The sequence below is a fragment of the Oratosquilla oratoria genome, chromosome 32 (genome assembly GCF_046742065.1).
Source record: "Oratosquilla oratoria isolate Oo_2021 chromosome 32, ASM4674206v1, whole genome shotgun sequence".
In the NCBI taxonomy this organism is placed as follows: Eukaryota; Metazoa; Arthropoda; class Malacostraca; order Stomatopoda; family Squillidae; genus Oratosquilla; species Oratosquilla oratoria.
In genome coordinates, this window is record NC_134808.1 from 4,077,446 (window position 1) to 4,092,445 (window position 15,000).

Here is a 15,000-nt window from a genome sequence, read left to right on the forward strand (position 1 = left end):
GGGGTAGTATGGGTGAGTAAATTTTGACGCAGCCCGAAGGGATTTCTCCCCGTCCTCGCCTTATATGCAAAGGGGGACGGAGAGGGGGGGTCGCCGATTAAATGAAGCGGCCTCGCTGTGGATGTACTGTGTCTTGCGACACTGCTTCTGACCCAGGGCGGTGGGCAGGGTGCAGGGATGACCCGTCATCCAGGAGGTGCTCAGATGAGAGGAAGGGTGGGAGGGGTGTGGAGTGTATTTAGAGATGAAATGGGTGGGAGTGTTTTTATGCCTTTCCCTTTTTGGCTACCTCCCTTGGAAGGGGGAAAAAGCCTTGGTATATGTATGTATGTATGATAATCTTATTGTTATTATTATTATTATTGTTATTATTGTTATTGTTATTATTATTGTTATTACTGTTATTGTTATTATTGTAATTGTTATTATTTTTATTGCTATTGTTATTACTATTGTTGTTTCTATTATTATTTTCATTATTATAATTATTATTATGATTATTATTATTATTGTTATAATTGTTATTAATATTATTAGTATTATTGTTGATATTATTATTATTATTATTATTATTATTATTATTATTATTAGCATTATTATTATTATTATTATTATTGTTATCATTATTATTATTATATTATTATTATTGTTATTATTATTATTATTATTATTATTATTATTATTATTATTATTATTATTATTATTATTATTATTATTATTATTATTATTATTATTATTATTATTATTATTATTATTATTATTATTATTATTATTATTTATTATTATTATTATTTTTTTTTTTTTTTTTTTTTTTTTTTATTACTATTATTTTTTTTATTACTACAAGATTTCCATTATAGTTTTCTTCCACATTTCTTCGTCGTTGAGTAATCCCATGGCTTTTACAGCTTCTCTATATGTTTCGTACTCGACTCCTTCAACTCTTCTGAGGTCCTTGTAAGAAGTGGGTCCTCTTTTATGCGAAAGCAACATACGCAAATAAAAGAGTTCAACTGTTTTTGTGGTTACTGCTCGTACTCTTCCGAGGGCCGCGGTTTTTGTCTTTCTCTCAATCCACTTAGCTGCTAATTTGTCGTATATGAAGAAATTGGGGATTTCGTGATACAAAAGTGAAGCAGTGAACTCGTTTTTTTGACACAATTTGAAGAAAGATGTGAGTTGTGTATCCTTTAAGGTGTTCCTTAACAGTGTCTCTTCGTCGTGGTCTGCATTGAAAAATACTTCATTTTCCCCCTCCAGGTGCAAATCAAGGGTAGTAACAGGGGGAAAGCTCTTATGGATAGGATACTTGAATATCTTCCATGTTGCCTCGTTAGCGTTTACGAAGCGTGCATCTTGATAATTTCTTACCTCGTTTACTATTTCTTTATCCTTTTCAGTCTTGGTGTACAGTATGCGATCGCAGCCCTTGTTAACGTACTTTGTTACATAGGCTATGGTTTTTATGGAATTTGAACATTCGATATTTATATGAGCGTTATATTTGAGGCATAGATATGGGCTATAAGGTACCACCCAAGAATTATCCACTGTCACGTTTTTACCCTTAATTTTCTTCTCAAATGTATGTCCGCCTTCTCCTTTTGCTCTTCTTTTGTAAAGTGGGTAGCCATTATTTCCGAAAAATAGAGTGTCTCTACACTTTTTCGGGAACCCTTTTCCACTCAAATTTTTGCCGTCCGAGGAAGATTTCCCTTGGCAACAAAGTTGGGAATCATCAAAACCCTTGCAAGGTCCATGTATCATACACTTTGTCACAATATCATATAATCTAGGGTGAGTTTCCTTGTCTGGTATTTCTGCAGATATTATTTTGCTAACAAAATCGGCGTTAACATTATGTCTCATTCATAACAAAATATGGACATGTGGGATCCCTCTTTTTTGCCACTCGACACTGTAAAGATAGGCTTTAACTTTTCCAAATATACAATTAACGGTGAAATCATCAAGAAGACTATACACTTTCATCTTGAACAGTCTACTCACTAAATCTGGCCTGTCTGCTTTACATCCAGAAGCAGCATTTCCTCCTGTCTGACTCGTCGCTTCTTCCAGTTCTTCCCATGCTGGGTTCATAGTGAACGTTATGAAAAAGTCAGGAGATCCATAATTTGTTACAAATGCGAGGGCGTCTTGTTGTCTTTGCTTAATATATCTTGGTCCTCCAACATATGAAGGAGGTATAATTATACGTTGACCTCTATCTTTTCCATTTTCTCCTCTCAGAATATCCGACCTTTCCTTTCTTATTTCATTTTGGTTTCTCTCTATGAAATCAAGTCTCATGGTCTCCACTTTCACATAATTATCCACAACGAATTGTTGGAATAAACGACGACATTTCGTAATGTAGTTGAACACCCCTTCTCGTTCCATGTACATGGAGGAGTAAAATGCAGCGGGCGTCAATTTGTTGTATTTTCGAACTTTGTCTCCTTTTTGTAAAAGCTTCAAAGTATAAGAATATCCCATATTTCCATGAGGAATTAAAAGAGGGTATTGGAATGGATCATAGAAGAAATTCGAGTGTTCTAGGATCCTTGTAACATAATTAGACCCGGGTTTAGGAGACGTTATAATAACCAGAGGAGGATCATTACCGGGTTCTAAATTCACTATACCTCCGACAGCTGCAGAAGAAGATGGAAGGTGATACACACCTTTATGTTCACGCGTTTGCAAGCCTTCTGCTGCTTTAAGTATTAAGGTCATCTCTGGTATTTTTCCATGTTTTTCGATGTGAAACCGAACTAATTCTTTTGAATTTTCGACCTCCTTTAACATAGACGAAAGACACGAATTATTTTCAGCAAAGTATTCAAAAAGCATCTTGATTATTTTTTCATTTTCTTCGTATTCCTTTTCTTCTCTGGAACGTCGTTTTTTTGTGGCTATTTTCCCTTCTGACTTTAAATCTTTTATTTTATCTATTCTTAGTTTAATTTGCTGGTCTCGATCATGGTAAAAATAGAGGTCCAAGAAACTGTCACCTTTGTTCTTCCAGAAATCCTTTTTTTCTACTTCCACGGCTTCCCGAAGCCTGATGGTTTAGAGGTCCTTCTTGAAATCTTCCAGGATTCAAATATCCTAACCTGTGGTAAATTCTTCCTTGAACCTTGAAACATATGGATTTCTCTAAAGCATTTTCTAACTTGCGAGGTGTTGAGAAAGAGGTAAAACAGAACAAATTGTTGAATCCTACTAAATCTCCAAGAAAACGATCAGAAAATTCAGAAGTTCCGTCGTATAGGCTTTTAACAGTCTTGTCTTTGATTTCTGATGGAATAACAGCCGCGACTTGCCCGTTATTACAACAAAATGTCCTGGGCTCTTTTTTCCACATCAAGGCTTGGCAGTATTTACATTTGAAGTCTCCTAGCTTGCCGAGATTTTGAGGTTCAACTTTATTTTCATCGGTTATCACTCCTTTTAGTTTGTCTATGGAAAATATGTCGATTGACGGTTTTTCACGTCTCTCTTCCATATCTTGTTTTCTTTCAGCTCTGTCTTCTTCTAGCATTTTCTTTTGCTCTTCTTGTAGTTCAGGGAATAACAAAGAACCCATATTTCTTTTCAGATTTCTCAAATCATTCTTTTTTTTTTTTTTAGTTCTTCTTTCGCCAGCTCGCGTTTTTCCATTCTTAGACGTAGTCTCTCGTCTTTTCTTTGTTCTTCGAGACGTTTCCTCTCTAATTTTTTACGGTGTTTATCCTCTTTCAATTGTTGCTCAAGTCTTTTTTTCTCCAACCGTTTAACACGCCTCTCATCCCTTCCCTTTTTAAGTTCCATCGGTTTTTGCTTTCTATCCATCTTTTCTTGCTTTTTCCGTTCCTCTTCCTCGGCGGCTTTCCGCTTTTCTTCTTCAATCTTTTCTTGGAGCCTCTTTTTTCAGCCTCTTCTTTGACTTTCTTTATAGCGTACTTGTTCTTCTTCTCTTGACGCTTGTAACTCTTAAAAATTGAGTCGATGTAGTGCATTTGGTAATTTCTGAGATCACCCCTGCCTCCATGTTTTATGAAACTCTTGTAGCCCGCGAAATAGTGCTTGGAAAAACCATCGAATTTACTCTTTTCGACGTCTCCGTTAAACAATTGTAAATCGTCAAACATTTCATCTGAATACGAAAAGTCTTCATTTTCACGTATGGTGACATTAAACTGAAGAACTTTTAAATGGAACTCCTTTAAAGACTCTATCACAGAAAAGCTTTTGGTTTTTCCGTAAAGACCCGGAAAGGTTCTAACGTGTTCTACTCGAAGCTGTCCAAGAAGCTCAGAATTGTTTTTGGTGTCTTTCTTTTGTATCTTTTTTGAGCACGTCACCCATTTCCAGAAGTGTCGATAACGTTTCATCCTAGAAGAAACTTCCTCAGACATTTTGGAAAAGTAATGAAAGGGTGTGTGTTAAAACGAAAAAGGCTTACTGGCTCTGGCTTGAGAAGCGTTACAAAATTATCACGCCAACACAGGGGCGCGAGGCGTTTTGCAAAACCACCCAAAAGTGAGAGAACCCATCCAATTAATTTTTTAGTAGTACTAAGATATGGATGATGTGATTGCTTGAGGTGGAATGGGCGGGGGGTTGGGGGGTGAGTTATTATTATTATTATTATCATTATTATTATTATTATCATTATTATATTATTATTATATTATTATTATTATTATTACTATTATCATTATCATCATCATCATCATCATCATCATCATCATCATCATCATCATCATCATCATCATCATCATCATCATCATCATCATCATCATCATCATCATCATCATCATTATCATCATCATTATTATAATTATTATTATAATTATTATTATAATTATTATTATAATTATTATTATAATTATTATTATAATTATTATTATAATTATTGTTATTCTTATTATCATCATCATTATTATTGTTAATATAATTAATTTCATAATTTTCATCATCATCATCATTGTTATTGTTATAATTATTGTTATTATCAATATTACTATTGCTATTGTTATTTTTATCATTATCATCATTGGTATTAATTTTTTCATTATTTTCATAATTATTATTATTATTATTATTATTATTATTACTATTATCATTATTATTGTTATCATTATTATTATTATTATCATTATTATTATTAATATTATGATAATTTATTATTCATTATCATCATTATTATTATTATTATCATTATTATTATTATTATTATTATTATTATTATTATTATTATTATTATTATTATTATTATTATTATTATTATTATTATTATTATTATTATATTATTATTATTATTATTATTATTATTATTATTATTATCATTATTATCATTATTATCATTATTATTATTATTCTTATTATTATTATTATTATTATAATTATTATTATTATTATTATTATTACTATTATCATTATTATTTTATTATTATTATTATTATCATTATCATTACTCTTACTATCATTATTATCATCATTGACGAAAGACAGCACAAGCAAGAGGCTTGTTGACGACATCCTGTCAACTCTTTTCAAGGAAACTCTTGTTCTCTTTTGCTTCCATCTCTCCCCTCATCCTCATCCAGGCATCCATCCCATTCTCTGAAAATATTCTCTAATTGATTCCTCAGCCCAGGGTACCTGAAAAAGGCTTCCACCCTGGCCTTCACACGGACGCTCTGACGGTGCAGCGATCGTGCAAGTAAAAGTGTTTTTGGCCGCCGCCGGCCCCCCGAGGCGACTCGGACGGACGGACGGACACCTTCCACGGGATGGACCAAGGTCACCTGCCGCAACCTATACCCCACCCCACCCCACCACCTCCACGAGATCGGCAGACTTCACCGAAAAAAAAATTCGTCTTTTCCATTTTTTGTGAGTGTTGTGAGCGTGTACGTGTGTATCTCTAAGTATGCGTGCACCTGCTGGTGCATGCATGCGTATAGATATGTTTATACAATATATATGTATATATATATATATATATGTATATATATATATGTATATATATATATATGTATATATATATATGTATATATATAATATGTATATATATGTATATATATATATATATATGAGTGTATATATATATATATCTGTATATATATAAATATATGTATATATATATATATATATATATATATATATATATATATCATATATATACACATATATTATATATATATATATATATATATATATATATGTGTGTGTGTGTGTGCATATATTCATATATATATTTCTATCAACCACAATGCACTTTAATTCTAAACCAACAACATCGGAAGAACCATGGTGGTACATCCAGAAATTGAAACGTGGATCGCCAGAGGACTCAACCAACGGCTAGCACGTGACCAGTGCTTGTAGTGACTTAACCACTACACCATCAAGAGAGATCTTGATGGTGTAGTGATTATTTGTATATATTCATATATATATGAATATATATATATATATATATATATATATATATATATATATATGTGTGTGTGTGTGTGTGTGTGTGTGTGTGCATATTCATATAGATATATATTTATATTATATGTTTATATGTATATAAGTATATGAGTAAATATATATATATACATATATATAGCTATATATATACATATATATATATATATGTATGTATGCATATGTATACATATATGTATGCATATGTATATATATATGTATATATGCATATATATATATATATATATATATATATATATATATATATATATATCTAGGACTACTATTATACAGGACGTGCACACCCAGATTCATGGCTCCGCTAGCGGAGGCCAGTCCAGTGTGCTACGAGCAGTGGAGGTGTAAGGTGTCGCTCCGTCTTTCGCGCGTGGCTGCATTTAGAAGTGTATAGTGTTTGTTTACATAGGTTCTTGCTGATTTTGTTTGTTTGGTTCTTCATAGGTTCTTTCTTGCTTATATTGTATATTCAAAATGGCGAATAAGTGTGGTATTCTGAACTGCAACGGTAATTATAACAAGGAAAACAGGTGCCGAGTGTTTAGACTGCCAAAAGACCGTTATGAAAGACAGAAGTGGCTTGATGTGCTACCACCACGTAAGAACTATGTTGTTGATTTTAACAGATTCTTCATTTGTGAGAAACACTGGGGTGCTAACCCTTCTTCTATCAAATTGCCTGGTGGTTCTACGCGACCTGTGATCCCTCCCATTGTCTTCAATGTGCCTGCTTCATGTCTGCCATCTTCAAAACCTGTACTTTGCCCGGCGAAGGCCGAAGACAAGTAACTGAGACATTTTCTTCAGAAAGATACGATTACTTCATTTGATGCTTTTAGACCTGAACGCGACCTACAGAAGCAGTACAAGGACTTAATTATTTCAAGATTGGAAGAAAGGTTAGTGTGTCTGTTCATGACAGAAAATCTTAGTGAGTGCAGCCTGTCTGTGATTGTCGAAAACACGCCCACGTTGTGTAGTCCACTGATATGCCGTGCATTCAAGAAGGGCATTAGTGTACCACTGGGTAAGACACTTCATCCCAACAATGGTTTGAGGTCGTATGGTCAGTTTGCCGAAGCTGTGCGCTTAGCAATTACTTATGACATCCCGTTTGACAAAATTATTGAGGTTGTTGTCACTCTTCTTCAAACTCACACGTCAGCCTGTATGAACACCGAGAATGAGAAGAAGCTGGTATTTTTGACACGTCAGTTGGAGTTTTTATCACAGAAACAGTTTTCCATGAATGATTATTGTTTTGCTCTTGAATCATACCCCAAGTGTAGTTATGCACAGCTGAGAGACTTTTTGGTGCTGCCAAGCAAACGCAAGCTGCAGTACATCACTTCATCTATTGACAAGGATCAGGTGATGAGGGAAATGTTTGCCAAAGTGAAGACACTGCAGCAGAAGAATGTATTTCTCTTGATAGATGAAGTGCAGATTCGGCCAACCGTTGTATTTTCTGGCGGGGTTCTGAGTGGCATGGCAGTGAACAAGCTAGACTACAAGGCCACTTCTCTGCTATGTATTATGATGAAGTCGCTGCACAGAGGACCTAGTATTATGATTTCTTTGACACCCGTCCACAAGCTCACAGCAGCATACCAGCTTGAGCGTGTGAAGGAGGCGGCAGCTGCTGTTGAGAGGGCAGGTGGGCGTGTCATCGGGTCTATCACAGACAACCACAAGATGAACCAGCAGTACTGTAAGCTGTTTGATTTTCCGGGTGATTGTCGTGCCACAGCCAAGCATCCTTTTGAAACAGTGCATCTTCTGAAGTGTATCCGCAACAACTGGATGAATGAGAAGTACCAGAAGATCAGTCTTGGCAATAAAACAACAACATCATTTGCTGATGTCAAGGAACTGTACGAGTCAGAGAAAGGCAGTATTCTGAAAACTGCTCCCCTCACTAAATTTGCTGTCAACCCCTCACGATTTTAACTACAAAATGTGCAGCATGTCTTGAAGGTCTTCAATGAAAAGGTTGTGGCTTCATTGAAGCTCAGAGGATGTCATGACACTGCTAAGTTCATCCAAATCATCCTCAACTAGTGGAATTTAGTGAATGTATCTGGGAAGGGGCAAGATCAGCGCATGAACAATCCATATCGAGCTGTTCAGGATCCCCAGTCAACCAGCCTGCAGACCTTTCTGTTGATTTTCCAAGAGGCTTCTTCAGGACATGGAGCAGGGATTCATTGCCGTTTGCCGATACTTGTTCAGAAACGCTGACTTCCATTATGTCCTGCTGCGTGAGATCCAGAGTGACCGGCTTGAGGGGGAGTTCTCAGTCTACCATCAATCAACTGGTGGAAACTCTTTCATGACCACTGGGGACGTATTCTCCGCATGCAAGCAGTGCCTTAAGAGATAGGCTGCCGTAAACCTCCAGTCTATCGATGTCCACCCTGTGTCGAAGGAACATACCTGCTTGGGGACTGCAATTGAACTAGAGGATGCAGTCTCTATTGAGACGTGCACCACAGATGTGACATTGACTGTGAATGAAGAGTGTAATACGGCCTATGTGGCCCATTCCAGAGATTCCCTGACAACTCCACATGTGTGCACTTTTGACCTTGTCAGATGTGGAATGTGTTTCATCAAGAAAGCCCGTCACCGTTCCTGCTGCCAGAAAAGACTGATGGAGATCTTGACTCTGGCCAGCTTCAGTGGGATTGACATTGACTGTCCCAACATGTTCTGTCGTCTGGCAGATATTCTTCTGAATGGACTCCACAATCTTGAGAAAGACCAGCAGAAGAATGCAGACCTTCTCCAGACCTCTGTAGGCCCAGCTCCCTGATTAATCGCTGCAGTCTGGTAAGCTTTTGCTTCTATGTCTGTTTATTTGTGTGAATGTTTGTTTGTTTGCAATCACAAAGGTTTAACTGTAATCCATTTTGTAAAATGTAAAACAACAGCAACTTGGGTTTCTTTAAAATGTCCACTAACCTCATACAATAATACATGTTAAGTCCGGCTAAAATTGGTATTTTAAAGCATAACAGTGCCTAAAAAATAATTTCTTATTTCACTATAAAAGTTTACATTAATTATACTGCATTGAATAACCCATAGTTGATATATTTGTCCTATATACAATGTTAGGTTTCTAGTTTTTATACATTTGTCCAATATAAAATGTTAGGTTACAAAGAAAGCAATGGTCTGCGCTAGCGGAGCCATGAATCTGGGTGTGCACGTCCTGTTTAATAGTAGTCCTTGATATATATATATATATATATATATATATATATATATATATATATATATATATATATATATATATATATGTATTTATTATATGGTTTAACGTCACAAATTCTCCCCTATCGAGAGGCTAGGACGGTGAACCTCACGGAGAGCTTTGTAGTGTGGAATTTAATGAACCATGCCTTTGGTTCAACTTCACCGGTGGCAGGATTCGATCCGCCCTCACCTCGACCTTTGTCGCAAGTAACGACGCCCTAACCTACTGAGCCAGCGAGCTTCCTAAGTATATATATATATATATATATATATATATATATATATATATATATATATATATATATGATTACAAAGGCGGAGCATGCCGACAGGAGACCTTTTGATCCATATCTAGGTCGGATGCGAAAAAAAATCATATTAATAATAAAACAATAAATAAAAACTATAATAATGTAAATAACAAATAAAATACACAAATAAATACATAGGTATAGTTAAATAATAAACAAACAGGTAAATAGTAAATAATAATAAATTGACATATAACTAATAATAAATGAAAATCAGACAGACAAATGATAACAAAACAAAAACAAATCATATAAGATAAATTATAATCATTACAGCATCTTACTTAGGTATTTATCTAAATGATTCTTAAAGCTTCGAACTGAACTACATTGCACTACCTGTGCAGGAAGTTTATTCCATTCATTTACTACACGGTTGGCAAAGTTGTTTCTACCTACTTCCAAATTGAATCTATTTCCGGACAGTTTGAGACCATTGTTTCTTGTCTGATTCTCATTCAATGTGAAAATTTTGTCACTTTTGATGTTGTCAATTCCCTTTAAAATCTTAAAGACCTGTATCAAGTCACCTCTGAGTCTACGCTTTTTTTTTTTAGGGAAAACAGATTCATGTGCTTTAGTCGATTTTCGTATGATTTATTTTTGATATTTGGAATCAGTTTTGTGGCTCGCCGTTGTACTTTTTCCAGTCTGTCAATGTCTTTAATGAGATTCGGTGACCATACAGAAACAGCATATTCCAAATGTGGACGAACTAACGATTTATATAGCTTGTTAATGAGTGATGGACTTTTTGAAATCAAAAGATCGCGCAATCAGTCCCAGAATCTTATTTGCTTTCTCAGAGGCTGAAATACACTGCTTGGATGATTTGAGGTCGTTACTGATAATTACGCCGAGATCTTTTTCACTATCCACTTTTGTTAACGAATTACCAAATAACTTGTAATCGTACTTACTGTTATTTTTACCTATGTGCATTACCTTCCATTTACTTGTGTTAAATTTCATTAGCCACTTTTCAGACCATTGCTGTAATTTATCTAAATCTACTTGAATATCTAATTGGTTTGAGTGATCATTTGCCATTCCGCACAGTTTTGTATCATCAGCAAATTTGGAAACAGTAGATTTTAGTCCATGGTCTATATCATTTATATATACTATGAATAGAAGTGGCCCAAGAACGGAACCCTGAGGAACTCCACTTGCAACACTTTTCCATCCAGAAGTTTTTCCATTTAAAACAACTCTCTGTTTTCGACCATTCAACCAATTACTAGTCCAGCCTAATAGGCTACCACTTATTCCATGCAAAGCTAATTTAGTAAGTAGTCTTTCGTGTGGGACGGTATCAAAAGCTTTTGCAAAGTCTAGATATATTAAATCTATATTGTTTCTTTTGTCATAATTCGAGATAACTGTGTTGTAGAATTCGAGTAAGTTAGTCACGTAAGAACGTTTCCGTCTGAAACCATGCTGGCTATCATTTATCAAACGGTTACTTTCTAAATGATGTTCGATAGCATCTCTGATGATAGTTTCCATTATTTTTCCTACGATTGAAGTCAAACTTATAGGCCTATAGTTATTTGGTTTCTTTTTGTCACCTTTTTTGAATATGGGAGTAACGTTAGCTAGCTTCCATTCTCTTAGGACATCTCCGGATATGATGGATTTCTTGAAAATAATTTCTAATGGAACAACAATCTCATTTTTCATTTCCTTTAAGATTCTTGGATGCCAACCGTCAGGCCCTGGTGTTTTATTAACTTTGAGTTTGTCTATACACCTTTTAATTTTTTTCTTTTGTTATATTTACCGTAGTGAGTAAGTTTACCCCAGAGTTTTCACAGGTTTCAGTTTGGAATTCACTTTGAGGTGTTTCGTTTACGAATACCGAGCTAAAATAATTGTTTAAGATATTACACATTCCTTCATTTGAATATTCAAGTTGACCGTCAGCAGATAATAGTGGACCAATGTGATTCCTAACAACCTTTTTATCTCTAATGTAACTATAGAATTCTTTGGGATTCTCTTTGGATTTATCAGCGATGTTCATTTCGTATTGTCGTTTTCTTTTCCTTATCGTCTTTTTTAAATCTCTCTGTATTGATACATAATTTTCATAGTCATTAGATGCACCCGAGCACTTATATTTCTTATAAGCCTGTCTCTTTTTAGCAATACTTTTTTCAGTTTCTTTGTCGAGCCACTTTGGGCGAGCCTGATTTGGGGGACGTCTGTCCTTAAAAGGAATGTAAGTTTGAATCATCTTAGTGAGCGTATTTTGAAATATTTCCCACATCTGATCTACAGGTCTTTCGTTTAATTTTGCCTCCCAATCTGTAAGCTGAAGCTCCTGACGTAGTCCTATGAACTGAGCTTTACTGAAATCGGGTATTTTAGAAACACAAGTATCTATTCTAAAAAAATTTAGGAGTTTGAATCTAACTAAGTTGTGATCGCTATTTGCAACAGATTCACCGACTTCTACATCAGTTACCATGCTTTCGCGGCTAGTGATCAAAAGATCGAGTAAGTTTCCATATCTTGTGGGCTCTTTTACATGCTGAATTAAGTAATTGTCACCAAGAAAATCAATCAAGCGACTACCTATATGGCCATGTTCAAGGGTCATCCAATCAATGTCAGTAAAATTGAAATCACCCATTATCAATAAATCCCGGTTGCAGAAACTAGACAGTTCTTGAAATAACAGTCTGTCGTCTGCTAATGATAATGTCTTTGGCCTATATATTACACCTATATTCATTTTTTGTCCATTTGTTTAGGTTAACTCAACCCACAAACTATCATATGCATCCTGTTTCACTTTCTCTAAGACACAAGCATGGACATTACTTTTAACGTACAACAGAATACCACCAATTTTCTTGTGGTTTCTATCCTGATGAAAGTGTTTTAAATCCCGCAATATTTAATTCAGCTTCAAACTCTTTACCATTAACCATGTCTCGGTTATTCCTATCATATCGAGATTTTCGCTTTTGACATACGCCTGTATTTCTTGGAATTTGTTCCTAATACTACGAGCATTAAAGTACATGATATTTTTTCCTCCACTATAATTACATCCCATCGTGATCTTTTGTCTTCCACTGTCATTACATCCTATCTTGATATTTTGGCCTTCATTGACATTCTGTCCGGTATCCCTTCCTAAAATTATATTTTGTCCTTCAGTGACATTATATCCTACCGTGATATTTTCTCCTCCATTATCATTACATCCTATCGTGATATTTTGTTCTCCACTACCATTACTTCCCATCGTAATATTTTGTCCTCCACTGTCATTACATCCCATTGCGACATTTTGTCCTATGATATTACATCCTAATGTTACATTTCGTCCTCTAGCGACATTACATACTATCATGATATTTTGGCCTTCATTGACATTCTGTCCGGTAACCCTTCCTAAAATTATATTTTCTCCTTCACTGACATTATATCCTACCGTGATATTTTCTCCTCCATTATCATTACATCCTATCGTGATATTATGTTCTCCACTATCACTGACATTATATCCTACCGTGATATTTTCTCCTCCATTATCATTACATCCTATCGTGATATTTTGTTCTCCACTATCATTACTTCCCATCATGATCTTTTGTCCTCCACTGTCATTATATCCCATTGCGACATTTTGTCCTATGACATTACATCCTAATGTGACATTTCGTCCTCTAGAGACATTACATCCTATCATGATATTTTGGCCTTCATTGACATTCTGTCCGGTATCCCTTCCTAAAATTATATTTTGTCCTTCACTGACATTATATCCTACCGTGATATTTTCTCCTCCATTATCATTACATCCTATCGTGATATTTTGTTCTCCACTATCATTACTTCCCATCGTGATCTTTTGTCCTCCACTGTCATTACATCCCATTGCGACATTTTGTCCTATGACATTACATCCTAATGTGACATTTCGTCCTCTAGCGACATTATATCCTAAAATTATATTTTGTCCTATACTGGCACATTGTTCTACATTAATGCTATACTCTACACTGTTTTCCCAAGTACATTCTATTTCCCCTTCCCTTTGGGCTTCTACCCTAAAAAAGGAGCTAATTCATTACAAACTCCCACAATGAGGTTTGTAAGAACATCTTTGCCTCTGCGGGTAAGGTGGATCCCATCAGAAGCGTAAAGGTCATGGCGCCTAGAAAAGAGATACCAAGGATCAAGAAAGTGGTATCCCAATTGTGTGCACAACTGCGATACCCTATCATTGATCCCTATGGCTCTACTGTTCCAATACGAGCCTGCGTAGATCCACGGGAGGATCCCACAGACTACGTGACGGCTCCCACGTTCCTTCATCTCCTGAAGGAGGACCTTGTAATTCCGAACAAGCTCCTCTGATCTCACCCCACCTACATCGTTACTTCCCGTATGAACAATCGTAACCGTGTTCTTCCGTCCTTGCTCCCTGATGGACCGGGTACAATCGACGATCCCACGGCCCGGTTGACATACAAGCTTGCAACGTCGCTTAGTCTTCCGCTGCAGGATGTCGTCATAGCCTCGCACCATGGAGTCCCCCACCACCAAGAACTCCTGGTTTTCAGCCACTTCATCCTCCAGTAGAGCAAAACGATATATATATATGTATATTAAATATATATATCTATATGTATAAGCATATATATGTATATATATATACATATTGTATATATATATATATATATATATATATATATACATAATATATGTATATATCAAGGACTACTATTACACAGGACGTGCGCACCCAGATCCCTGGGTCCGCTAGCGGAGGCCATTGCTTTCTTTGTAACCTAACATTTTATGTTGGACAAATATATCAAAACTAGAAACCTAACATTGTATATAGGACAAATATATCAACTATTGACTTATTCAATGTAGTATAAGTTAATATAAACTTTTATAGTGAAATAAGAAACTATTT

General features: G+C 35.4%; 1 protein-coding gene across 1 annotated transcript in view; it reads right to left on the reverse strand.

Moving 5' to 3' along the window:
* Positions 1–15,000, reverse strand: part of LOC143041799 (uncharacterized) — an 86,024-nt gene that overhangs the window by 11,892 nt on the left and 59,132 nt on the right. The window contains exons 2-5 of the mRNA XM_076213857.1: positions 8,920–8,990; positions 3,117–3,403; positions 2,034–3,064; positions 842–1,454 (exon numbers count right to left, since the gene is read on the reverse strand). Coding sequence (XP_076069972.1) covers positions 842–1,454; positions 2,034–3,064; positions 3,117–3,403; positions 8,920–8,990 — 2,002 coding nt within the window. The remainder of the gene's footprint in view (positions 1–841; positions 1,455–2,033; positions 3,065–3,116; positions 3,404–8,919; positions 8,991–15,000) is intronic.